Source organism: Megalobrama amblycephala, linkage group LG6, assembly GCF_018812025.1.
Source record: "Megalobrama amblycephala isolate DHTTF-2021 linkage group LG6, ASM1881202v1, whole genome shotgun sequence".
Lineage (NCBI taxonomy): Eukaryota > Metazoa > Chordata > Actinopteri > Cypriniformes > Xenocyprididae > Megalobrama > Megalobrama amblycephala.
In genome coordinates this window covers 12,794,018-12,821,652 of record NC_063049.1, presented here as the reverse complement: position 1 = coordinate 12,821,652, position 27,635 = coordinate 12,794,018, and the positions used below count along the sequence as shown (strand labels likewise).

Genomic DNA, 27,635 nt, shown 5'->3' with positions numbered 1-27,635 from the left:
ACCCTTTAAAATGTATATTTGATCAATTATATAATGGAAATAAAAGCACACATTTTCAATAACCATTCCCTTTTTTTTTTTCATTTATTCTCCAAAATAATGTATTTTTTAAAAAATGATTATGATAAATAAATACAAATATTCCATAAGTACTTGGTGCTTCACCAAATATTGCATTATTTTGAATGTAAGGTAAATTGTCAAATTAAAAGTAAAGTATAAATTCCTTGAATAACGATTTATATAAATGCTTTTTTATATATAAAACATATTTTTCTCTTAGATTTGGGTTAAACTCAAAGTGCTCCCATTCTGTGTCAAGTCTAATCATTGTCATGTGACTGTCATTCACAGATTCATAAACCTGATCTGGTCCAAGTTAAGTTTCTGCAGACATCTGGTGGCGACTAAATGAATGTGCACTCATGTTATTCACTCATGGCAATTAGATTAGATTCAGATACAGAAACTTTTTTATTGGCTAGGTGTGTTCACATGCACAAGGTATTTGACATCAGTTCCAGAAGCTTCAGTATTCAGTAAGCACATTAACTGGCAGGCTATGCTTAAAGGGATAGTTCACCCAAAAATGAAAATTATGTCATCATTTACTCACCCTCGGTTGTTCCAAACCTGTATAAATTTCTTTGTTCTGTTGATCACAAAGGAAGATATCTTGAAGAATGTGGGAAACTGAACAGTTCTGGAGCACCATTGACTTCCATAGTATTTTTTTTTTTCTACTATGGAAGTCAATGGTGCCCCAAAGCAGCCTGGTTGCAAACTTTCTTCAAAATATCTTCCTTTGTGTTCAGCAGAACAAAGAAATTTATACAGGTTTGGAACAACTTGAGGGTGAATAAATTGTGACAGAATTTTCATTTTTGGGTGAACTATCCCTTTAAGAAAGCTAAGAAATCTTTGACTACCAGGCTGAACAAGGCATGAAAATATTTCCTACTTTCAGCACAGGCAGTTTAACGGTAAGCCAGACAATGTTTTTGAGGCCTACACAGTTTAAATTTAAGATTCCAAAAGGGGGTTTTCGCTGTAATGCCATAGAAAAGTCATTTTTGGTTTCCCAAAAAACCTTTAAGTGCACATTTCTTAAAAGAAACATTTTTTAGTGAGAGGAACATTCTGTAAGTCTAAAGTTCCATTTTCCATTAGAAAGAACCTTTTGTGAGATGGAAAGATTGCATGAATATTAAAGGTTCTTCATGGAACCATATGCCAATGAAGAACCTTTCTTTTTAAGAGTGTAACTGCTGAATCATTGACAGTTTGAATCCTGCTTGTTGTTATTTTTAGTGGGGGTGTGGGATTTATCACCTTAACAAGAATTCTTCACACCTTTAGTGTTGGAGTTAGCAGGTAGACACATGGTAAAACAAGACATGTGTTTGCAGCTGCACTTTCCTGCTGACTTTAGGGTTTAAATGTGCATGGAAGGTGTCAAATACGACACTTACTGTCTGAGAGGCTGAAAACTGTTCAGTTCACAGAATAAAATGTTTACAAGGATTTGCTGAATATTGCTGTCAAAAAAACAATATGGGATACTGATGTGGTAACTATTTATTTGGATTTGGTCATATCAAAAGATTCTTAAGACAGCAATGAAAAATCGTTGAGGGACACCATTTTGAACTCTGGCTGAATTTCAGTTACATTTCCAGTATGATGTTGTTGTTGTTGTTGTTGTTGTTTTTTGTTGTTTTTTTTTTTTATAATTTTGTAGCAATTGTACTGAGTGATTTCTGACTGAAAAAAATTAAGACTTCAGATGGGCATTTTTATGTTTTTAATTTTACTAATCAGATAATTTTAATATCAGTGACATTTTTGAAAATAAGGCATTTCAGTAACTAATAACCTTTTCATTGCCATTAAAGTGAAGTTACTGAACCTAAACATAGGATCCTGATAAAAAAATGTTAATTTAAAAGAAAAATGTCAGAAGTTTTTGCATCTGAAGTCTTCAAATATAGTCACTACAGATATTTCAATGTCTATTTAACATATTGTTATTCTCCATGACTTTTCAAATTTAATACTTTTCTTGATATGTCCAGAATTTCCATTACTGTGGGGACTTTTAAAAATCTTACCCCAGGTTTCAAAGACAAGGCTTGTCCCAGACTAATATGCATGTTTGAGCTGTTTTATCTGACAGCAACTTGCAGCAACATATCTTAAAATTTGTCAGTGCCATTGTTTTGTCTCTAAACGCACATCAGTAAATTTTTGTTGTTGTTTGTTTTTTTGTCAAAGGCACATTTATAAAAGCTACTTAAATGTCCTAATTGAACTAAGACCTAATCTAAGCCCTGTCTCTGAAACTAGGGGCCTGTACCATGATGGTAGCTGAACAAACTCAGGGTTATAAGATTAGTTTTGAGTTGACAAAACCAAACCAGTCCTATCTGGCTTTGTTGGTACCATGATGCTGATCATCGACTTTCTTTGTCAACTTAGGCTTTGATCCTGAGTTTGTGGAGCGTGCGCACATGAATGCGTGACATCAGTGCCAAACAGCCAATCACATGCCTTGCAACAGAAACAAACTGTGATTCACTTCTCGCGAGAGAGCCAGCGTTCAGCGTTCATCGTTAAATATTTGTTTTTACTATACAGTGACCTTTAATTTGGAGGAAGAGAAACTGAAGGATGGACTTTATTGTGTTGGGTGTGTCCGTGTCACTTAGCTCACATCTGATTGGCCCAGTTTTGGTTTGAGATCTCTAAACCAGAACATAACCTGCCCTGGAGCAGGTTAGCCGTGGTGCGTAAGTTACTATGGCGATGAACACCGCTAAAAGCCAAGTCACTTTCATGGTACCTAAAACCCAGGATTGGCACAAACTAATCTGAAATTTACCTGGCTAGCCAGCTAATCCGACGTCATGGTACAGGCCTCAGGCCTTAAAATGTATCTATGATCCTGATCACAACTGTTATGATATATAAAATACATAAAAAATAATTATTTTATTGCACATTTTATTTTCATATTCACTTCCAAACACATATGAGAGGCATTGTAAACTATACACACAATGACAACATATTTCTCTCAAGTAGGCCTAGAAAAAAAAGATACATGATGCCAAATCATCAAGACAAACTTTAGACATGATATAATCTCAATTTAAAGTGCAATACAGTCCCTGTTTTCCAAATGCTATGGTTGTCATAATCAAAACAAAAGACTGAAATCAAGCCTTTGAGATGTGCTGAAGTCTTATTGATGCTTTAAGACATTAAACATTTTAAACATCAAACAAAGTCTTTAGATCAAGTTTTGCAAATATTTCACATTGAGGCTGGAATATAACTGCTCCAATTTAGTTAAGATTAACAATGTGAAGTTTTTCCCCTTGCTTTTAATCTCAATTGGTTTCAAAGGAATGCTTATAATGCTCTGAATGCTTTGACAGTGGCGCCCACTAGTGTTCATACTGGAGTCAGCTATAGCTTTAGTAATGCATTACACAACTGTTCATTTCTCTCTGGTTCAGTTTAAACTGTGCTTGCCTTGCATACAATATATATTTTTCTAAAGAAGTAGAATTTCTAGTGCAAACAGATAATAAAAGATAAAGATAATAGTAGCCTAACTGTTCTGTATCTGTAAACATATCAGAAAGCTCATGGTGCGCCATAACGAGGGCCACTGCGTTGTTTCTGATCGTCAGACATTCTCTAGTTTGCCTTCAGAATTTTAACCACAGCAACCTACTTGGAATTGTCACAATAGAGTAATAACCATTAAGTATAACATTGAAAAACATGCAACGTTATTACAGACAGAAAATGTTACTACAGGCTCCAAGTCAGGTCTTCATGTGTCATTGAGCATGGTTTTGGAAAGTCACAAATGCTTTTAAATAATAATATGCGGTAATAAGGCAGGTAGAACAAACATCACTTGCTTCATGATATGTGGTTTAACAAAACAAAACCCCCACTTGATCCATTGTTTATGCTTCCAAACACATTTGTAAACTGCATGTGCACCAACTGAAATTTCCTAATCACTCTTTCTCCCTTGCCTTCATACAGAAAGCTGAGGACACTCTCACATTTTCTAGTCAACCTAAATTATTGCATGATACTGACTGTAGTGCATTAGCATAAACAGTGAGTCTTCTCCTGTTCACCAGCGAGCTGTATGAAGCTTCTCTCACTTAGCTGTTTCAGTCTAAGAGGCTTGTGATTCTTCAGCTTGTAGGCCAACGTGAGGAAAATGGCATCTACGTGCTCTTTTTCTGCAGGGTCTCTTGCAGATGTCTCAAAAAGGGGAAAGTTGTAGCTATCAGCCAATCGCTGAGCTAAAAACGTGGACACCTCTCTCGCTCCTCTTAAGTCACATTTGTTCCCAACTAGGATGCGGGGTACCATGGGAGGGACTGCGTGACGGCAGCACTCCTCAATCCACTCCGGCAGACTCTCGAATGAAGCCAGACTGGTCACATCATATACAAAGATGATGGCATGGACATTGCGGTAGTAATGCTCCACCATACTCTTCCTGAAGCGCTCCTGTCCAGCCGTGTCCCAAATCTGCAACTGAGAATGCAGTTTACATCAATTCAATTCACATTTATTTGTATAGTGCTTTTCACAATACAGATCGTTTCAAAGCAGCTTTACAGAAAATGCATGTGTCTACATTACAATCTAGAGTGATCTGTTATCAGAGGTGATTGTGTCCAAGTTATGCATTTCAGAATTGCACATATGGGTCATTGACGAATAAGGTTTTTAAAAGTATAAAAAAAAAAACATAATGGAGATATAATTAATTTTGAAGTTTTATTACATGTAAAGTAGGGATTTGTCACGATTTTCGAATATTCGATTAGTTGATTTAATTATAGAATATCGAATAGGCTGTGCGATTGTCGTCTTAAAAAAATCCTCATGTTTTCAATGGTGACACGTTCATGTAACCAGAGGGTGGCGCGCGCGCTGCCAATAACGTACATAAAAAGCTGTCAATCAACTAGACAACAGCAGAACATAGACGTCAAAATCAATGTTCACACGACACACGTGCCGTCATTCAAGCTGTTCACAATGATATAACGCGTTTGGGCAGCCTAAAATCAATATGGCTTGAGGTAGGCTTGCTGCGATAGTCGGTGTTGCCGGTGTTCAGGAACAACATCGGTATCATCACTTGTCACCGCTCCCGAATTGGCGCTACTTTGAAAGTGAAAGTAAAATTCCCTCGGTCATTCATGGTGCGTGTCCACTATAAGGTGCCGGACTGGACAAAAGCGAGGCGAACGCCGCGAGCGAGCGACACTGATAGTCCACTGGCGAAGAGCGAGCGTTTTCAGTTTATTCCTACGGAAGCTCGCTCACTTCGCACTGTTATGAATGGCCGTGCGGATTTTACTTTCACTTATATTAAAGAACATATTAATATGTTTTAGCACATTACAATCATTATATGGCTTGAGTTAAGACAGCATATTCTCCAATGAATTAAACAGTTTATCAATATCATACAGATAGAAAGCGTGAATGGTCTCTCTCCCTCTCTCTCTCTCTGTTTGTGTGTGCATGCGTGCGTGCAGGGGAGGGGTGCGATTTTCGAATAATAATCGAATAATTCCCAGCGATTTTCGAATATTATTTTTGCTTGAAATGCCCATCCCTAATGTAAAGAAAGAGATTATGTTGTTTTTATAATCAATTAACACTGCTTTTGTCATTTTCAATTACAAGATGGACAAAATTTGCCACCAAAAAGTCATCCGGTTTTACCGAATGACACTTTTGGTTATACTGAATGACGATATTTTCAAACAATTCTAACAAACTGATATCTAGCTAGCTAGTTAGTTAGTTACTTTGCTAGCTATCTAGCAAAAGGACAATCAAACGTTTTATATTTAGTACAAGTTTTTAAAATATTACAACATTTTGCATGTTTTATAGCGGTTGTATCGAATGACATTATGTTTCAGGAATGCGAATGAGCAAGTGAAAACATTTTTTTTTTTTTTTTAAATAGTTAAGAGAGTTAGTTACTTTGCTTCATGACCATGTGGCCCTTTGCAGGTGTCTGAATGATGTCACATCCTGTCACATGATATTGAACGCATGACTTGATCCAAAATAGTCCTTTTATATTAGTTACTCTGAATGATAATGAAATTCATTTTTCATAAGATATTTTAATCACAATAAATTGGCTATATTGGCCTTTGGACGGTTAAACCCTTTTGACACTTCAAAATCTTTAAAATACCTTTATATATATATATCAAAATATAATTAAAACCTTTTGGATTCAATAAAAGAGATCTATTTGTACTACCTTACATACTTTGGATGTCAAATCTTTGTTTTTTTTTATAATTATTTAGGTTTTTGGACAAAAAAAAAAAAAACGACAGTCACGCCACTGACCCATACACAAATCATGCAGTTAGCTAACAATGTATTAGTTTAAACAATGTATTAATTTAAAGCAGAAACAATGAGCTCAATGAAGTAAAGAATACATGTTATTAACATAGCATATATACAAAAATTTCATAGCAGACATCAAGTACTAGTATACAGGAGAACAGGACTGTCATAAAGGCTTTATCTCAGCAGTTTTGGGTTCAAAGTTCTATTATACACATGTGGCAAATCACATCAGTGACTTGACATGCAATTAATTCAATTATTTTTAATTATATATTTAACCAATAATGAACTATTCTTTTTTTACATTCTAAAATATTTTAAATGGTGTTTGTGCAACACTGACCAGACTTTTCATTACAGTCAACAACAATACACAGTGCACCCATTGTGGAGAAGAATGTAAACGTTACTTGTTATTCAAGGTCAAAATGCTTTTTCAGATCGGTTAAATAAACTCTAGCCTACTGTACGGATTCTTACCTTTATGTTTTCTCCATCAAGTTGCAGGGTCCTCTCTCTAAAATCAACTCCGATTGTTGCCTCGGGGTTTTTGAGAAATTTGCCACCGCAAAACCGGTAAGTTAGGCATGTCTTTCCAACGTTTGAATCCCCAATAACGATTATTTTAAACACCCTCGACTGAGGACAGTCATATTCCTGACACGAGTCATTCGCGAGACTGTCTCTTGTGTAAATCGTCGCGAATTCATTGCTGCCCGTTGTGTTTTCTATTGCCATAGCTCTCTGATACTCGAGAAATATCGCGAGAGGATAAGAACGAGAGCTTAACGTGAACTCCCGTGACCTCATTAAAAAAAGACTTGCAATTGAAAAAGCAATAAATAAAATGATTTATTTATACAAAATATAAACAGAATGTATTAAAAGGATCAATTTAAATTAGATTACACAAACGAAATAATTTAATAGACAACTATAGCATTTAGACAATAATAAAACAAGGAAAAAGACAAATGGGTAAAACGAGGTAGGGAACAATAGGACTAAAAGCTCTAAGTTGTATATGTTGTAGATTTACTGATAATACGGTGTTGTTATAGCATACTTGGGAGGTTATGAAATGCCCCAACTTGTGGACTAAATAGAAAATGGTTCGTCCTTCCTAAAGTGGTTCATTTGAATACTGTATGTAGCCTATATAAGTTATCTTGCTATGTATTTAATCTCACATGTGTATTCAAACCTTGACCAATAACTTTGCCCTCATATCATTACAAACACTTTATATTTGAAGGAGGTTTAATCAAAACAAACATTACCATGTCTTTTCACATTGATTAAATGGTCCCATCAATATTCAATAAAAATAAAACATGTTTTCTGATCATCACTTTGGGACCAGAAATAAGCACATTTCCCTTAAAAGGGGCTGCTAGCTCAACTGTACCCTGTTCAAGACTCCAGCGTAATACTGCTCTTTGTTTATTAGCCCCCAAAGGCTGGCAGAGTCAAAATATTAACAATTCTTTGTACCAACGTATCATAATCCTGAGACAAGGTATCATTCACTGGCCATATATCATAAAGGTAAGCCGTTGTTGAATAATAGTCATAGTATAAACAGCATAAATTTCAAGTAGGTTTTACCCTGGCTGCTGTGGGGTGAGCCACTTCAAACCAGCCAGCTAATACTTTGCAGCATGTTTACATTTGGCTCTATTATGCATTTGACACGAGTTACTGTTAGAACTGCATAGACTACCAGTTCTCATCTGAAAAGGAGCTTGAGCTGCCGGAGTCCGAGTCTGCATCAGTCAACCCATCGAAGTCCCAGTCAGCACTGGAGCCGCTGTCGTCATCCTCCTCCAAGATGAAATTCTGACCGGACCCCAAGCATGCAGTATACACCCGGGTGGAGAGGCTTATGGATCCGAAGGAGGATCCAAACATGGTGGCCACGTTTTTCCACGAGTCCCTAGTGGGATCATATTCATGTATAATAAGCCTGTTTTTGTTGTGATGGACTATTGCAATAGTAAGAAGCAGAAGTTTGCTGTTGTGCTGCACAACTTGGTAGTTGAGAGCACTGCTGTCAATAGGAATGTCTCCGATCCTCCTCCATTCTCCACGAGCTGGGTTATACGCTTTGACCACAGGGATATCGCACAAACAGACAATCTGCTCCTGAAAAACACAGGCTTTGTGGAGTTTACTGCGTTTCAGAGAGCCCCGCTGGAGCCAGTTGTTTGTCTTCGGCTCGTAGCTGAGCATCCTCCTCTTGTTTACCACATAAAGCCGCTCATTTACCGTCACAACCTGCATCTTTCCCAAAGAATGAGGCAAAGGGGCCACAAAAACCCACTGGTTCCTTTGAATGCTATAGCATTCTACTTCCTTGAGTCTGGCATCCGATACCGGATCTCTGCCACCCAAAATGTACAGGTGCCCGTTGAGGTAGCCTATGTACGAGTGCATTCTTCTGAGAAGTCTTTCCGCAAGCTCCTGCCAACAATTCAACAAGGGATTGTAGACCCAGAAGTGCTTGGACAGCTGTGACGCAAGATACAGGCTGTTCTCTGGTGTGGTGCAGACCAAAAACGTCTCCATAGGAGAGTGTTTGAAGTTCTGATTGGCGAGGTTAATGACCGGGGACGCCATAGAAAAGATGTCCTCCGTGTAGGGATCATAGCACATGAAAGGCTCATTTGGCCGTCCAAAGAAAAGCACCATTTCTTTTGCACTCTTGCCAATTCTTTGTTTGGCAGCATGCGCGCCCTTTGACACCGTGGTGCTCTGCTCATCGGCAGCCCCGTCTAGAACATTCAAAAGATATTTCTGTATAAAAGGCTTTGATTTAAGGCCATCTAGATAAACCCTGTCTTTCTCGGAAAACAAAGACCACCGTACACATCTGAGGACCTGCAGCGCATCTTCTGCATCCACATGCAGATTACTCTCAATCCACTGTATTGCAAATGAGCACACTTTCAGTTCGCAGTCCACGTCCAGAGAATCCAGTGTGAGGATCTCTTTAATCTGCTTCAGGTCCAGCTCAAAAAGCTCTCTCACATTGGCACTGAGCTGGACAAAGTTCTTCGCAATAAACGCTTGAGCTTTGCTCTTCAACTCTAGATTGTCAAAGGTGTCGGCAAACTTCAAAATCCCTGCACAGTTAGAAAGGTCCAGCCTTCTTGTCATGAAGTTAGCACATGCTTGCCGAATATAGTCCAGCTGCAGCATGTTTGCAGCTGCATAAAGCCTCTGCACGTTGCCCTCAGTGATTGTCACTTTGCCAGTGTAACAGTAGTCAATAATGACTGCCATTGAATCGGCGTCCACTTCGTGTATAGTGACATTTCTTTGAGTGCTTTCATACAGCCCTCCTGTAAACATGCTCTTAAAATAAGGGCTCGCTGCTGCCAGTATATTTCGGTTGCACTGGAAAACTTTTCCAGCGCCAGAGGAGGAAACGTTTCGTTCCTCTGACTCCGGGTCAGGCTCCACTTCGATAGTCACGTCGACTAACAACTGCGAGTCGTAGAATAATTTCAGCTCTTTTATCAAACTTAAAGCGTGATTGGTGTCCTCGAGCTCCTCCGGACCACTGAAACAGTTCACCGAAGCCATGTTGAGCCCGTTTTCTCCGTCCGAACGCAACTAAATCCCGTCAGTGAGCGGCAGCGGCATCAAATCTCCCTCAGCTCTGCTGTAAGGACTCAAAGTGTCATGAAAACAACAAGCTGTGAGCTGCAATCACCGCTTCTTTGTTGCCTGACAATGTAGCCATGTTTCATGAATGAAACGCGGTCCTTTTTTACAATACGAAATGATTTTCAGGACAAATGGTGATGTCGGTCCCGTTTAATTTCATTTCGTTCAGCTTTTGATCTTGAAACATCGACGTTGCATGTCTCACTCAAGCATGCTGGCGCTGAGCTGCAACACAAAGCGCTGATTGGTCACATCGGCTGTGTTTCAAAGTATATTGAGCTGCCTACATAGACAGCGTAAGCCAGTGTTCTCAGTGTGATGCCGAAAATGTTGCCCAAGGCTATGAAACCCAACAATGCCTTCTAGGCAGCTCACTAGGATTTGAGACGAAGCCATTCTCAGCGGTCTGTATTAAGTTCGGTTGGCCTGCTAAAGCTTTGTTCAGAATTATACATAGCCTCAACATCATATAAAATATGGATTTAGTTTCAAATATTAGATATGTGTTTTAAAAGATTAAAGTATAATTTATGACAATTGTTGATTAAAAAATTAGAATACATTTTCAAATGTTTAGATTTAATATATATATATATATATATATATATATATATATATATATATATATATATATATATATATATATATATAGCCTAAACATATATAGCCTATATATTATAGCCTCTATATATATATATATATATATATATATATATATATATATATATATATATATATATATATATATAGGCTATATAATGTTTAGGCTAATATATATATATATATATATATATATATATATATATATATATATATATATATATATATATATATAGCCTAAACATATATAGCCTATATATTATAGCCTATATATATATATATATATATATATATATATATATATATATATATATATATATATATATAGGCTATATAGGCTTCCAGCCTTAATTAACAATTATATATCACTTAATTGTTATTAAGACAATCTGCCTGTGAATATTTTATATAACTACAATAGAGGTAGGTTTAAATCCACGTATTCACATATCAATGTTATATCGTCATATTGTCCAGCCTTAAAACATATATAGTTTTATAGTATAGTTTTTGTCAGTGTTGTTTATTGAAAAACACCCAATTATGCAGAATATAAGATGGCAACATAATATATAACAATACAATATACGGTATGATTTTACCTCAAAATCCAACAATTTGACACCATGGCGGTTCTAGACCATTTCAACTGGGGGCACCAAGCTGGGGCCAGTTGTATTGTTAGAGGGGCCAGTTACATTTAGACCTTATTTTTGTCATATCATTTTCTGCACTGGGTATCGTTGAGGTTTTAACGGTATTACTACTCTTACCGATACTGCTTATCGATCCGGTACTTTAACGGTATTCTTATCGGTAGGCTACTTTGTTTATATATAATATAATATAATATAATATAATATAATATAATATAATATAATATAATATAATATAATATAATATAATATAATATAATATATAAAAAGAGCTGAATTAACTTTACTTTATATTATATAGTGTCCGGCATTTTTGGTCCTTTATTTAAGATACAGTAAGAACATGAACAAAGAAACAAAGTAAAACAAACGGACAAATACAATAAAACAAAGATACAAATTAAATAAAGTGCTTTCATTTGTTCATGTGTTCAGGTAAGTAATATAGGCCTAGCCTATAAAAGAAATCTAAGTAAAGTAACCAAATGTAAAATAACACTGCATGGTTTTCACAGTATAAATTAATAGATTAATGCCTATTAAAGCTAACTATATTCTGATGAAGAGCTGTAAGTGATTTTCTCTTTGCATTTTGTTGTTTGATTAACATTGATGGCACAATCGTCAGAAGGTGACTGCTGTCACTTTAAGACAATAGATATTAACACACATCGGATTTTCTCCCAGCTGTTTATGTACACTTACGATATAAACTGCGTTTAAGTAGTTAAACACGCTCCAATCCGGTCATTTTAACACATTTTTGTGTGTATTTGATCGCTTGGACGTGCCCCTGAAGCCCAACGTGTAATTTGTTTGTCGATTTGCGATCCGTTTTGGAGCGCGCACACACAATTCAGCCTGAGGAACAGCGTCTCTTGCGCGGATTATTGTGCTTTCAACGTTTTAAACCGTTGGTAATAATTATGAAACATTTACTGCAATTTAGCAACAGTAAAGACTGCATTTTACAACAATCACCGATTGTGTTGATTCTGAGGTTTGGGTTTAGGGAGGAAGGAACGCGCACGGCTGTGAAGAGAATGAAGGTGTGCTAGACGAAACTAGTTTTTTATAGTTTTACCTCAGATATCTTCTGTCTGATCCTTGGAAGCCAAAATCGAAATCAAAAATAAAATTTGCTTAATATCACAGGCCTAAAGTGTAAGCAGACGTTTAGTTTAGTACTCTCCTCCATCGTCACCATTAAACAGGGCTTTTGTTAAGATTTATAAGTATTATGCTCTCATTTGTATTCATTTGTATTTTATTTGTAGGCCTAACTTATTTTCCTGTTTTTTTTTTCTTTCTCTGTAACAGGCATTCCAATCACAGTGCAGAGTATATGTCATGTGACCTAATCATTGATTGAATGATTACATGTGCTTATGTTGTTTAATAAAAGTGTGCCAGTCAGAGCATCTGGAGGTATGGGAAAGAGTACACAGTTGTTTGCGTCTTATTTGCGCGTACTCTGTTAACAGCTTTCACGTGAGCGGAGGCGCGTGCTGGATTCTCTTCTGGATTGCGAAAGCAATAATGCTAAATGATTAACAATCAAATGATTAATTAGTTATAGTTGCTATGAATACAGGTGCCAACAGTTGTCTACTTATAAATGACATAGGCCCTGTCCCAAATGGCGCACTTCATGTGGACTTTCGGTCTCGTGGACTTAAATTGCGCGTGCTCGCCGAGTCTACGAGTCTGTAGGCCGTCCCATTCAGCATTTTAACGCTCTGAAGTGTGCTCAGCAGCGCCCCCTTTGTACCCTTGAAGCGGTCTTCCGCGAAGCCTGCATAGATGCAGGGTCCGCACACTTTAACTACCCAGGAATCCTTGCGAAATGCCAATCAGACAACGGATGGGAGGAGATTTCGCTCGAGCAATTGATGACATGGCTGAGAAGAAAATATTTAAGTGTAGGTATCATTATGGTTTTTATGACCTAGGTGTACATTTTACCAGTTGTTACCTACAGTTTATACAAACATTATGGTCATCGACCAGTGGTTGATATCTCAAACATAATAAAGGGGCTCGCACACCGGACGCGAAGCTCAGCGCCGCTGTATCTTACCGAGGTGAATTCAGGTAGAGTGGGACATCAGGTTGAGTGGGACACTTAAGCTTTTGGGTACTGTAAAGGGTTAATTTTGTAAGCCAATCACAACAATTGTTACTGTGTTGTAGCTGAATGTCTATTGGATATGAAATAAAGGTTGTGATTGGTGTGACATCACAGATGTGGTCCGGTTGTTATTTTTCAAATTGCTTGACTCCTGGGACCTCACGGTAAGCCACCCGGCAAGTGTAAATCTATTTCAGAATAATAAGGTTGATAATTCTGTCACTTATGATGTAACAATAAAACTTTTACTTTTACATACATTTATACTGTCTGTGTATTAGAGATTAATAACAATGAGCATCTAACTGTATAAAATATTTGTGAAAATTAGATTCACAGCACTGTCCCACTCAACCTGACAGTGTTAGGTTGAGTGGGACAGTGCATTTTAGGTTGAGTGGGACAGTTTTAGGGCTAATGCTAGCAAACACAGTGCAGCCATTTCATGAACAAGAAGATAACATTTTAAAGTTATAAGTTATAAGTAATAATAATGTGTCTGAATGTAAAATTTTTATAACATTTTTATTTTTCAATATACACAAGATGGCACCCATACAGAGAGGAGAGGGACAGAGAGAGAGAGAAAAAAGGAGTGACAGGGCAATACAGAAAAGGAAAAGACAGCAAAGTAGGAAAGGAAGAAAACTAAACCAGTGGAGTGAAGAGAGAATGGCAGGGGCTATTGAAGAATATGAGCAGGAGGTGACTGAAGGACACAAACCAAAATTAAGGTTTCTAGCCAGGGCATGGAACATCCCAAAATCAACACTGCAAAGGCGAGTGAAAGGGCTGGTGAGTGGCTACTGCCATGCCTCAGGTAAGAGCCCCCTGCTCTCAGCTCAGGCTGAGAGTGAATTGGCTAGCCTTGTTAAAATGTTAGCTGAAAGGGGGTTCCCCCTGGAACGCAGTGATATACGGCGTATTGCGTTCCAGTACGCCAAAATTAATGGCATCCCTGGTTTTTCTGCCGGTCACTACTGGTTTGAGGGGTTCATGAAAAGGAATCCAAACCTGAGCCTCCGCAAGCCAGAATCACTCTCAGCTGCAAGGGCCACTGGGATGAATCTCACAGTAGTTGAGCAATGGTTTCAGACCTACACGTCACTCCTCCACCGCCTACAGATCCAGGAGATGCCATCTCACCTGTGGAACTGCGATGAATCCGGACTGCAGGACCATCTCAAAAAAGGTTGTTGGGGTGACTGGCAAGTCCTGCTTCCAGGTAACATCAGGGGAAAAAGGAGAAACGACAACAGTCCTGACTGGGTTCAATGCGGTTGGGACTTACACCCCCACAATGGTAATTTTTAAGGGAAAGAGGCTCAGGGCAGAGTGGCTGGAGGAACGACCAGAAAAAGCAATTATCCGCGTGTCAGATAATGGCTGGATAAACTCCCAGCTGTTTCTGGAGTGGGGCCAGCGGTTTGTCCAGCAGCTGCCTAAGGAGGATCCAAGACCCCATGTCCTGCTCTTAGATGGCCACTACAGCCATGTCTTCAATCTGGAATTCTTGGAGCTCATGAAGAAAAATAATATCCATGTAGTGAGCTATCCTCCCCACACCTACGCCCTCCAGCCAGCAGACAGATCGCTGTTTCGAAGCCTGAAACACCACTGGCAGGAACTGGGACGCAAGTGGACTCATGTTTCCTCAATCACCACTGAAAGGGTGATTGAGGAAACATCAGAAACCCTTCTGTTGTCAGAGGAGGACATTTATTTTGGTGTGGAAGAAGTGGTGGTAATTATTAGTGTCATTGTAGTGCTGCAAATATCTAAGCTATATCTAATACTTCAAATCTCAAAGTTAAATCAGAATTTTTTTGTAAAAATGTTTCTGTAACAGCTGCCAAAAATAGTATATAGCTCCACTGTGGTTTTTAACAAAGAAAAAAAAAATTCAAAACATCCCCCCTCTGTTTTTTTTTCACAAATCGCACCCTGCACATAGCCTACCAATTAAACGCGCAGGTCTCCTCTCGTGCGTCCTCCCCACTGCGTCGCTGGTCGTGGCAATAATCACTTTCATTTCGCTTTCAGATATCTCTTTTATAGATGCCATCAATGCTTTTACCTTTCTAGATGTAATTACCGAAATCAAAACAGTCCATAAACTAGCCTTTCCTCACGAAAACTTAAGTCAACCTGAGAGATCAGCCTCCTTCTGAATGGACGGTTTGGCTTGATTGACAAACGCTAACGTTCGGGCATGATTTATATACCACCACCTGTCTGTCCTAAAACGTTAGCACGCTTTGATCGATTGTTTGGAGATCGCATGTTTCTCCGTTCGAGAGCGCATTTCCTGTTCATATCCGCGACAAAACAGTTGATTATTTACGAACGAAAGCTCATATATATATATATTAGTTGCAATATAGGCTATATTAGTTAGCTAATATATATTAGCTAATATATATATATATATTAGCTAATATATATATATATATTAGTTACAATCAATGTAAAAATGCATGCAACCAGCTTGCAGTAGGCCTATAACTTCTTCTTTTTCTTTTGTTTTTTCTTTTTTTTTTTTTTTTTTTTTTTTTTTTACCATGGGACTTATGGAAGACCAGGGGTGCCACTTAAAAATAAAAAGAAGAATCAATTAATTAATTTAATAATTCAAACATAAAAATGTATATAAATGATTCACTTTTTATATGGGCAATTTAATAGACATATTTTAATTTGTTTATTTAATTCCTGTTTTTAAATGTAGTTTAATAAAACAATAAAACAATAAATTTTAAAAATCTTTTTTGAATGTATAAATAAATAGACAAATCTGACATTTGCCAGATTCTTTAAAAAGAATTTGGCAAATGCTTTTCTTTCTCTATTTACCAATTGCTTTTCTTTGTCTGTTTGCCAAGTGCTTTTCTTTATCCATTTGTCAATCGAGTGGTAAAATGCCATTGGACAGTACACACGTGGGAGCAACCAATCAACTTTCCCCTCAATTTGAAGAGCCAATCCTCTCTCACTTGTAACACTCATTGTCATTGGACAATTAGTACGGTGACCGGGAGGGGATATTAATTCGTGGGAACGGCCACGAGATTGTTTTGTCGAGTTAATGATATCCTTATGTCTTGGCCACGCCATTTAAAGTCGTGGCCTCGAGATCATATGGTGAGGGAACAATATATTTTTCTCATGGCCGCGAGTTAAATGTGTAAACAACCTGCGTGACCATAACAACCTGGAATTATCAGAAATAGACAATACCATAATCATATTTTTAATTAAGAAAAAGAATGGAATTAAGAAATTATTATATTAACATAGTGCATATTATATTGTATTGCGCGCGATGTTGCAGACAGCATTCTTTTAAATCCATTCACTTATCGTTTATTTTTTATTTAATATTTTTATATTATTAGTTACATCTGTATATTCAGGGTGCGATTTGTGAAAAAAACAGAGGGAAGGGATGTTTTGAAAAGTTTTTTTTTTTGTTTGTTTTTTTTGTTTGTTTTTGTTAAAGACCACAGTGGAGCTATATACTATTTTTGGCAGCTGTTACAGAAACATTTTTACAAAAAAAATCTGATTTAACTTTGAGATTTGAAGTATTAGATATAGCTTAGATATTTGCAGCACTACAATGACACTAATAATTCTTAATTTCTGATAGAAATGCAAAATCAATCGGTAGTTATTAATAGAATAACGAGACACAACCCTTTACATTCAATCGCGTTTGGTCCCATTTATTTATACACGTTTTCACGTTTTTATACACAGATTTCATTAGATAGAATATAAGCTGTGCTGTACGCAGGGTTTGATAATTACCGAGGTCAGAAAATGTAGTTTACTAGGGGGGTACGGGGGCATGGTCCCCCGAGAAAATTTAGATTTCCCTGGTGTACATGTGTGCATTTTTAGGACGTTTTACGGCCAACAAATTGGATAACAATAGCTTTAAAACCATGTCAACAAATACATGCATGCACAGTTTTGAGGCAGCTTTAATCGCATGTTTGGTAATTTCATGACTTAACAGAACACCGACGGCCATTGCTCGTAGTTTCTTTTGCGCTTTATTTAAGCTATAATAAAATAATTATGCAGCGCGCGCCGGCGCATTTGCTCATGCAATTCTTGAGTGCGCGCCGCAAGCACAGTATAACGGCTGATTGGACAGTCATGTTCATTTTTCTGAGTTTTACTAACATCATCCGACCGCAGTTCACTGTTGTTCAACTGAAGCTCACTCGTTGTCACCTGCACCTTTTCCTCGCTCGTTTGACTGGCGCTGAAGCGAAGTCGGAATGCGCGTCTGAAAAGTGTCCAGTTTGTTGTGGTGGTAAAGACACAATTACATATAAACGCAGCGTTTTATTTGGCGATGTTTTAAAAAAAAGATTTTTCTTTTTGTTATTTTATATGCTCTGTTGGTGGTTTGTGGAGTAGCATCACCCAGGGGGGATATTTTTTTAGAGGCAGGGATACATAGACCAGAAGAGGGGAAATCCCCCCGTCCCCCCTACAAATCGCACACTGTGTATATTTATTTGCTTTATTTTCCCCTTCATTTCCCATATTTCTTTATCTAATTAATAGGCCTATTCTTTACTTTATGACTGTAGCCTATTTCTGTAGACTATTTCTGTAAATGAGCGTCTGTTTTCTCTTGTAGCCCCTCGTGCCTGTGACAGCATTCGAATTAATTCAGAGTTTAAGTTTAAAAAATGTGTTACTATTTTAGAATATTTTGTTTATTATTTGTATATAACCTATGAAAGCATGATTTTATTCAATTTCTGTAGGCGCACGGGAATTTTACAAGGAGTTCATTTACGGGAATATTATATATATATATATATATATATATATATATATATATATATATATATATATATATATATATATATATATATACATACCACCCTTGTTTTTCATTCTTAATTAAAAATATTATTATGGTATGTCCATTTCTGATAATTCCAGGTTGCGCAGGTTGCGCAGGTTGTTTACACATTTAACTCGTGGCCATGAGAAATTATGGATGTGTCTCAATCAGTTCCCTAGCTCCCGAGCTCGTGAATCAGTATATCGTGTACACGAATTCGGGCACTGATAAGGACAGTAAAAGATGCTGGTTCACTACACATTGGGACACTTATGACTCTATTTCCGGCGACGTGACAATGTCCTCATCTTACAACATCACTACTGGTATTTATGAACAACAACAGAGCTGATATTTTCTGACATTACTTGTAATGTTATTTAAAGTACATTATGATTAATTATTTGCTTGTTACATATAAGTGCAACATTTCAGCCGTGAATAAATTATAAATGTTAGCTAGATTATGTTCATTACCTGTCTAGCGATGTATGTTTATGCTGAAATATAATAAAATAACGATTTGTATTTTTAAAAACATCTATCGCATATCGTTATGTGTAATGAGTTGGCTCACGTGATTCAAGTTTCGCGCTTCAGAACTTCCGTTAAGGGAGCATAGTGAGCATCGATGCTCCCTGGTTTTCACGGTGCATTGTGGGACTTTTCAGGGAGCGAACGTTTCAGTGCCCTGGAAGGATTCTGCGATTGAGACAGCCCTTAAAATGGCCGACTCCCTGGTCAGTGCCCTGACTACTGAACTAGGGAGCTGATTGAGACACAGGGCATGTCGTTCCCTCAACATATGATCTCGTGGCCACGACATAAGGATGTTGTTACCTCGACAAAATGATCTCGTGGCCACAACTTATTATCACATTCCCACGAATTAATATATTGTGGCCACAACAAAACTAAATGAACAGAACATGTCCCCTCCAGGTCACCTTACTAATTGTCCAATGACAATGAGTGTTACAAGTGAGAGAGGATTGGCTCTTCAAATTGAGGGGAAAGTTGATTGGTTGCTCCCACGTGTGTACTGTCCAATGGCATTTTACCACTCGATTGACAAATGGATAAAGAAAAGCATTTGGCAAACCGACAAAGAAAAGCAATTGGTAAATAGAGAAAGAAAAGCATTTGCCAAATTCTTTTTAAAAAAGCGATTTAAATGCGCATTTAAAATGATTTACTAATTAACTTTTTATTGTTTTAGTGATCTACGTTTTAAAAAATGAATTAAATATCCCATTTCAAATTTGTCTATTTATTTATACATTCAAAAAAGATTTTTAAAATTTAATGTTTTATTGTTTTATTAAACTACATTTAAAAACAGGAATTAAATAAACAACTTTAAATATGTCTATTAATTTGCCCATATAAAAAGTGATTCATTTATATACATTTTTATGTTTGAATTATTAAATTAATTAATTGATTCTTCTTTTTATTTTTATGTGGCACCCCTGGTCCTCCATAGGGACTACCCTCTGATCCTTTTCACAAATAGAGCAATGGAAGTGAAACTGGACTTTCACTCTGCCAGAGACAGCGAGCAGGAACAGTAAGTAGACCCGATGCAGTCTGCAACCAAACATAACTGTGAGAATATTTGTATGTGTTTGTCTTTTATATGCGTATAGGAGTGTGAGAGTGTGTTTATCGTTGGGTTTCGAGAAGCATAAACATAGTGCTAGGTTAAATGATTGAATACGTGTTAACTCAGACGTCATATTAAAGCTATTGAGAGCTGAAAGCTTTGACAACTGTTAACGAGTAATATTGGTCTTATTACAAGATTTTGAAAATGTTATTTCTTTGTAAAATACATTATTTCATATTACACGTGCAGCAAACATATTCGGTAGTGTTTTATTTTTTTAATGAAAATGAAAGTGAAAGCGATAAAGGTTTTTGGTTATTTTAGCTGACATACATACAGTTATTAAAGAGCAACACTCTCGCTGGTGAAGTTGATATCATGGTCATGGATACGCTGATGATAGAAACAATATGATCACATTTATGACTTATTTGTCACAGGGGCGGTTTTATGGCGGGCCGGAAGGTCCAAAAATATGGCTACCGACTTGTCGCGGGAATTCACTATACAATTGCCAGTAGCCACTGAGTTTACCACTGATAGGCCGGCGGTGCATCTGCATACACACTCTCCTCACGCAGCGAACGACTCACTTTCCTCACGCAGCTGACCACTGACTCTCCTCAGCCGGCGACTCACTTTCCTCACGCAGCCGGCGACTCACTTTCCTCACGCAGCGGACGAATCACTTTCCTCACGCAGCCGGCGACTCACTTTCCTCACGCAGCCGGCGACTCACTTTCCTCACGCAGCCGGCGACTCACTTTCCTCACGCAGCGGACGACTCACTTTCCTCACGCAGCGGACGACTCACTTTCCTCACGCAGCGGACGAATCACTTTCCTCACGCAGCCGGCGACTCACTTTCCTCACGCAGCCGGCGAGTCACTTTCTGCAGCCGGCGACTCACTTTCCGCAGCCGGCGACTCACTTTCCTCACGCAGCATTAACTCTCCTCACGTTTCTTTTCAAATACTGTGATGGTGCAATAACTAACTACATCTACTGTAAAATTTATCATTTTTGTGTTGTAAATGTAATTTATTCTGAAGCAATATTCCCATCAGTGTTCTGTAAACTGTTACTGTTAAGATGTAAACTGTTAATCATCAGATTTGTATATGCCCCCTTAAAGGGATAGGTCAATCAAAAATAAAAATTCTGTCATCATTGACTTACCTTCTAGTTGTTCCGAACCTGTATGAGTTTCTTTCTTCTGTTGAACTAAAAATATATTTTGAATGTCAGTAAACAAACAGCTGACTGTAGCCAGTGACTTTCATAGTAGGAAAAAAAAAAAATATATGGAAGTCACTGGCTACCATCAACTGTCTGGTTACTGACATTCTTCAAAATATCATCCTTTTTCTTTCTTCTGTTGAACTAAACTCATATAGGTTTGGAACAAACTAGACTGTAAGTCAATGATGACAGAATTATCATTATCATTATTATCATCAATTATCACAGGTTTAACGATCCCTTGAAATTGATTGTCATGCCATTTTTTTTTTTTTACCTTTATAAAAAGGTACTTTTCCCCTAACCTTGGCTATCAGTCTCATGTTAATTAGAATAACTCACTGTAGGGCTTTTACCGTTATTTTTTCCACGGCAGAGGAAACAGAATCTGCATCAGAAGTGGCATTTAGATGCATGTATAAAATTGAATATGAATGTGCAAAACAAGCATGAAAAACACTGTTTAACAACTTTACAATAAAGATCTATAAAGCTTTTGTGGATTTTACAAATTATCTTTAATATACAATATTCTGAAAAAGTGACATTTCCCTTTTTGCAAAGTTCAAATGTTGATAAAATATATAACTTTAACTAAAGATACAACCATCACATTAGACTCAGTGAAACAGTCACTGTTTAGGGGCCCAAGCAGTATAGCTGTTGGTGCCTTGTTTAAAATGTTATTTGTAGTGAATGCTCTTTTGAATGGTGTTATCAAATAAGGAATCTGTTGTAAGCTGATTAAAAAAAAACAAAAAAAAAAACATGAAAGTAGCGTATACCATAAACTAATGTGATGGTTACAAAAACAATGCAAATTTGAAATGTCAAAAATCAGCAGAACCAGTGTTTAAGCATGACAGCTGCAAATCAAAAATTTATCTTTAGTTAAAGTTATATATTTTATCAACATCTGAACTTTGCAAAAAGGGAAATGTCACTTTTTCAGAATATTGTATATATTGTATAAAGATAATTTGTAAAATCCACAAAAGCTTTATAGATCTTTATTGTAAAGTTGTTAAACTGTTTTTCATGCTTGTTTTGCACATTCATATTCAATTTTATACATGCATCTAAATGCCACTTCTGATGCAGATTCTGTTTCCTCTGCCATGGAAAAAATAATAAAAGCCCTAGAGTGAGTTATTCTAATTAACATGAGATTGATAGCCAAGGTTAGGGGAAAATTACCTTTTTATAAAGGTAAAAAAATAAATAAAAAAATGCCATGACAATCAATTCCAAGGGACAGTTAAACCTAAATGATAATTCTGTCATCATTGACTTACAGTCTAGTTTGTTCCAAACCTATATGAGTTTAGTTCAACAGAAGAAAGAAAAAGGATGATATTTTGAAGAATGTCAGTAACCAGACAGTTGATGGTAGCCAGTGACTTCCATTTTTTTTTTTTTTTTTCCTACTATGAAAGTCACTCTCTACAGTCAGCTGTTTGTTTACTGACATTCAAAATATATTTTTAGTTCAACAGAAGAAAGAAACTCATACAGGTTCGGAACAACTAGAAGGTAAGTCAATGATGACAGAATTTTTATTTTTGACTGACCTATCCCTTTAAGGGGGCATATACAAATCTGATGATTAACAGTTTACATCTTAACAGTAACAGTTTACAGAACACTGATGGGAATATTGCTTCAGAATAAATTACATTTACAACACAAAAATGATCAATTTTACTAGATGTAGTTAGTTATTGCACCATCACAGTATTTGAAAAGAAACGTGAGGAGAGTTAATGCTGCGTGAGGAAAGTGAGTCGCCGGCTGCAGAAAGTGACTCGCCGCCTGCGGAAAGTGAGTCGCCGGCTGCGGAAAGTGAGTCGCCGGCTGGGGAAAGTGACTCGCCGGCTGCGGAAAGTGACTCGCCGGCTGCGGAAAGTGACTCGCCGGCTGCGTGAGGAAAGTGAGTCGTCCGCTGCGTGAGGAAAGTGATTCGTCCGCTGCGTGAGGAAAGTGAGTCGCCGGCTGCGTGAGGAAAGTGATTCGCCGGCTGAGGAGAGTCAGTGGTCAGCTGTGTGAGGAAAGTGAGTCGTTCGCTGCGTGAGGAGAGTGAGTCGCCAGCTGAGGAGAGTCAGTGGTCAGCTGTGTGAGGAAAGTGAGTCGTTCGCTGCGTGAGGAGAGTGTGTATGCAGATGCACCGCCGCCCTATCAGTGGTAAACTCAGTGGCTACTGGCAATTGTATAGTGAATTCCCGCGACAAGTCGGTAGCCATATTTTTGGACCTTCCGGCCCGCCATACGGTTTCTTCTTTACGGATTTCTCACCCACAGAGTAGGCTGTTTGTTTTGCCTCTGGATATAGTCAGTGTCGAGTCACGCTCTGTGGAGTACCGCCTCTTTTTGGGCGATTTCACCAAAGTCACCGGAAGGCAAGCCTGCAACGTTTATAAAAGCGTAACGGCTAAAGCTAACGCTCCGCCCCCCGCGGTACGCAGGGAATGAGACCAGAGGCTGTTTTTGAATGGATGTCAATTCTTTGGATATCAGCTCATATGGGGGTGGCAGGAAATGAAGAGGTGGATAGTTTAACCAAACAGGCCATAAAATTTCCAGAAGTTGATATTAAAATTGCATTGAGTAAGACTGAGATAAAAAAGTAGGCTATAATAGCAAAGGAAATTAGGAAGAAATGGCAGAAGGAGTGGGACAGTGAAAAAAAGGGTTGACATTTATACAACATTCAAGAAACAGTTTGTTTAGAAAGAAGAAACATTGGAAATAGGAGGAAGGATGTGTTCATTTCAAGAATGCGCATTGGCCATTGTTTACTAAATCAAAGTATGTTCAGGATTGGGAAACACCAGACTGGGTGACAAATGTAGTTCGGAATATATGGAAACAGTAGAACATGTATTATTAAAATGTGAGGCTTATGCAAGAGAAAGATTTAAATTATTTCAAGCATTAAGAGACATGGAAATGGAAGTTTTTTCTATCAGAACATTATTAGGTAATGGCCCAAAGCAATTTAAAAATATATGAAGAAGTATTTAATTTCTTAAAAGATACTCATTTAATTAACAGGATTTAGGTCACTACTACCATAATGTTATCCACACTCCAATCCAGTAGGTGGCGGGAATGCACCATTTTAGTTTGGTTTGCCAACTGCCATTAAACTTGAAAAGAAGAAGAAGAAGAAGACGAAGAATGGATGTCAATGGATGAGAGGCTTCACTATGCTGATTAAACAGCTTTTGTGGGGAAATAGCTAATCATTTAATTAATCAACAGCCTGTTTGCCAATCTTCAGCATGTTTTACACTAAACAATACTTTAGTTGGGAACTATATGTAGATTTTAGCTTGATAAAAATGTATTTTTTCAAGAGAAGGCGGACTAGGGAATGTTGTGACTGATGTCACTGCCATTACACGATAGGCTGAGAGGTGCCGCTCGTGATTAGGTTAACCGTTACGCTTTCTCCAATGGTAAGAGAGACAGGCCCTCTCATCTCTCTGATTTCGCTCTGGCCGAGAATTGCCCCGAGTGCTCCCATAGACTTCCATTCAAAGAACTTTTTTTTCTAACTGCAGGCACTGCAATGCAATCTCTATGGGTTCCGGAAGGGCCAAACAGACAGAGTTTAATAGAGCGCAATAATTCTGAGTAAAATACATTTTGCTAAAAATATTTGTTGTTGAAAATTTGTTTTTGTTGGCGAACATAATTATGTCATATGTAGAATTTCGAACCTACCACTAAGTGTATTCGTACGATAGCAGTAACTGTGTTTTGACTGTTGTAGGGAAATCAATATAGCCTAATAATTAGTCTGTTATTTTGTTTTTATTTATTTTCATTTTTAGTTTAGTGTATTTAACTTCTGCTTTAAAAAACATTTACATTTACAATTTTAGAATTTAGCCTAGGCCTAATGTGATTTGACCCCTTTGGTGCACATAATATAGCATGTACTACACCGTTACATTCATGGTTGTTTTTATAGCCTTCAATATGAACATTGTTTCTAGGACAATATTGGGCAGGATGTGAAATAACATTTTTTTTAATTAAATACAGATTTTTTTTTAGATCCCAGCGCTATAGCATGCTTTAAATACTGAATTTTCCATGTTTTAGATAAGCAGCAATGATACATTATTATATCACTTGTTAAAAGGTTATTTAACAATTAGCCTATTCATTCATGCATTTCTAATTATTTTTATTTATTTATTTTTATTTATTTTTTGCGCCCCCCAAAAAATTTTTGCACCAGCTGCCACTAATTTGTCATAGTGTTCAACTGATAAAGTGATAATCAAGTGTATTTAAATTTGTTTCAGGGTAACTAAACAACACTCAGATAACCAGTACAAAGGACAGAGAAAGAAAGAAAAGCCAAAAATGATGCTGGAAAATGGAAGTATTGAAGGTAAGATTTTGGATTATTAAATTACTAAAGTAAGCATTATAGAGAAAACATTATTCATAACAAGACTTCATAAGATTGTTGTGCTTTAAGTTATACCCCTGCTCGTTCTTCATATGTTTTTCGTCTTATCTTGTCGCAAAATACTAGGCTATAACCTTGTATTGAAACCTAAAGTTCATAGTCCAAATCTATGCAACAAAAAATAACACTCTGTTCTTCATCTTAAAGGAAAATACTTTATAATTGACACTGGAAAGACAAGTTCTGTTTCACGGAACCAGATTTTACATCGTCTCCATCAACAAAGGCCTGGTTTGAAGGAGGTGCACACTGTGAGAGAGTGTGATGTGATTTTGGTCTTCTGCACCATTTCTTCACGGGTCGGAACTGACATTGATGCTGCATTGAAAGATCTTAATAACTGTTCAGGTAACTTCAAGATTTAAGACATATAGATATTACTCTTTACACATTTATCTTATTGTATTTTTATTTGAAACAGCATCCAAACCAGCTATTTTTATGGTGCTTCATCACACATTTGAGCCAGAGAAGATGATACCAGACAGCAGCAGATATGTGACCAGGATGAATACACTCACTGTGGACTGTCTGTTCAATGAAGATCAGGGTTTGTTGAACTGCATCAGGAATGATGAGGCGCTGAACAAAATTGCTCAACCTTTTAAGCTTCAGGTTTACCTCTCTGAGTTTATTTTTAATGAATTTGTGTGTGAAAACTAACTATGCAGACATTGATTACTAACAACAACAATAATATTGAATTATAATGTAGGAGAAAAGTGGGCACAACTGTCACTCTACAGTAAAATACATCAGAGAACACTTTTTCCCCAGACTTACTTGAGCAATGAATACTGTACACTCTGAATAGGCTACTGTACAAAAAAAATTCATAAAAATAGGGCACAATTTTCCATATTTAATTTTTACAGGTGTTTTACCTATATTTTGAACTTTGTTGTGTTATGTTTTGTTAATGGAAATGTCTGTAAAATTACTGTATAATGTCCTGGTAATTTTCTGCCAGTACATTATGCTTTTTTTTTTTTTTTTTTTTACAGATTTTTCTTTCTTTCTTTCTTTCTTTCTTTCTTTTTACAGTGTACAGTACCCATTGAAAGACTGAACGTTACAGACAATATCAGGATAAACCCTTAATTTTTGATGGCCTTGCACTGAAAGGGGACCACTCAAACTAATATTGTAATTCTCATGTAATCAAAATTGCATTTTATCAAACATTTTATCTAATAATAATATATTTATCTGTTTTCCCTTTAGGAACAATGGAAATGGAATATGAATGTTACCGTTGCCGTTACCGTCACCATCACCATCATTATCTTGATTTACTTTTTCTCCTCTCAACAAGCATGAGTATGATGACTGTATTTTTATTTGGGATGCACTATCCCAATACAACTATTTAATATAGACCTGTTTAGTTCATATTTTTGTCTTTGTACTTCTTTAAAACTATTTCTCTTAAAATGGAATGACAGATTGAAAGATTAAGATGAAGAAAGAGATGCTTAAGTAATTTACGGGCTGGTGAGTATCAGATGAGAATATTTGGATAAACTGGTCATCTTTTCATTTTAATTAACAATTAACTGAATTCAAGTTCCACATTTTTCCACAGATAAGATGGCATGGAACACAAACAAATGAAGAGAAAGATCCATTTAATCAGTAACCGTGGATTTTTGAAATGACAGGAGCAATTGCTACTCATTATCATAATGTAATTAACAACATTAAATTATAATAAGCTCTAAAATGTGTTCAGCCTATTTGATTAGATGCATGCAAATACATATTTGTTATCGTTTAGCATGAACATGAACATTAAGCTTGAGAAGTTCAGTGTTAAGATTGAATTGGATTACTTACATTGTACTTGTAAGGGGTATCAAACAATAACATAACAGTATATAATGTTTTTGTTGGGGCTTAAATTCTTAGTGCAACAAACCCAGATGTATTATGTTCAT

At 36.9% G+C, this 27,635-nt stretch overlaps 3 protein-coding genes across 4 annotated transcripts; 1 reads left to right on the top strand and 2 right to left on the bottom strand.

Annotated features, from left to right (window-relative positions):
- Window positions 1-2,977: 2,977 nt before the first annotated feature.
- On the bottom strand, window positions 2,978-7,380 carry zgc:101559 (Ras-related protein Rab-33B-like). The gene is made up of 2 exons (XM_048192996.1): window positions 6,913-7,380; window positions 2,978-4,572 (listed from the first exon to the last, which is right to left on the bottom strand). The coding sequence occupies exons 1-2, from the start codon at window positions 7,240-7,242 to the stop codon at window positions 4,132-4,134; spliced, it is 771 nt and encodes a 256-aa protein (XP_048048953.1). The 5' UTR covers window positions 7,243-7,380; the 3' UTR covers window positions 2,978-4,131.
- Window positions 7,381-7,678: 298 nt separating this feature from the next.
- LOC125269910 (kelch repeat and BTB domain-containing protein 7-like) lies at window positions 7,679-10,510 on the bottom strand. Its single transcript, XM_048192994.1, has one exon. The coding sequence runs from the start codon at window positions 10,018-10,020 to the stop codon at window positions 8,152-8,154; it is 1,869 nt and encodes a 622-aa protein (XP_048048951.1). The 5' UTR covers window positions 10,021-10,510; the 3' UTR covers window positions 7,679-8,151.
- A 9,354-nt stretch (window positions 10,511-19,864) lies between these two features.
- Window positions 19,865-27,421, top strand: LOC125269909. 2 transcript variants are annotated; one of them, XM_048192992.1, is made up of 7 exons: window positions 19,865-19,931; window positions 25,529-25,617; window positions 25,846-26,046; window positions 26,120-26,313; window positions 26,923-27,018; window positions 27,144-27,192; window positions 27,284-27,421. In XM_048192992.1, exons 1-5 carry the CDS (start codon window positions 19,882-19,884, stop codon window positions 27,016-27,018), a joined length of 630 nt encoding a protein of 209 aa, XP_048048949.1. In that variant the 5' UTR covers window positions 19,865-19,881; the 3' UTR covers window positions 27,144-27,192; window positions 27,284-27,421. The 2 variants fall into 2 exon arrangements, with proteins under 2 accessions (XP_048048949.1, XP_048048950.1); XM_048192993.1 differs by lacking the exon at window positions 19,865-19,931 and adding an exon at window positions 23,733-23,755.
- Window positions 27,422-27,635: the final 214 nt, after the last annotated feature.

Excerpts from the sequence above, each read along its gene's own strand:
- LOC125269910 (XM_048192994.1), bottom strand. The coding sequence starts at position 10,020 with ATGGCTTCGGTGAACTGTTTCAGTGGTCCGGAGGAGCTCGAGGACACC.
- LOC125269909 (XM_048192992.1), top strand. The coding sequence starts at position 19,882 with ATGGAAGTGAAACTGGACTTTCACTCTGCCAGAGACAGCGAGCAGGAA. Across the intron at positions 19,932-25,528 it reads AGAGACAGCGAGCAGGAACA|GGTAACTAAACAACACTCAG; the intron begins GTAAGTAGACCC and ends AATTTGTTTCAG. Across the intron at positions 26,047-26,119 it reads AGATCTTAATAACTGTTCAG|CATCCAAACCAGCTATTTTT; the intron begins GTAACTTCAAGA and ends TATTTGAAACAG.
- zgc:101559 (XM_048192996.1), bottom strand. The coding sequence starts at position 7,242 with ATGAGGTCACGGGAGTTCACGTTAAGCTCTCGTTCTTATCCTCTCGCG. Across the intron at positions 4,573-6,912 it reads TTGATGGAGAAAACATAAAG|TTGCAGATTTGGGACACGGC; the intron begins GTAAGAATCCGT and ends CTGCATTCTCAG.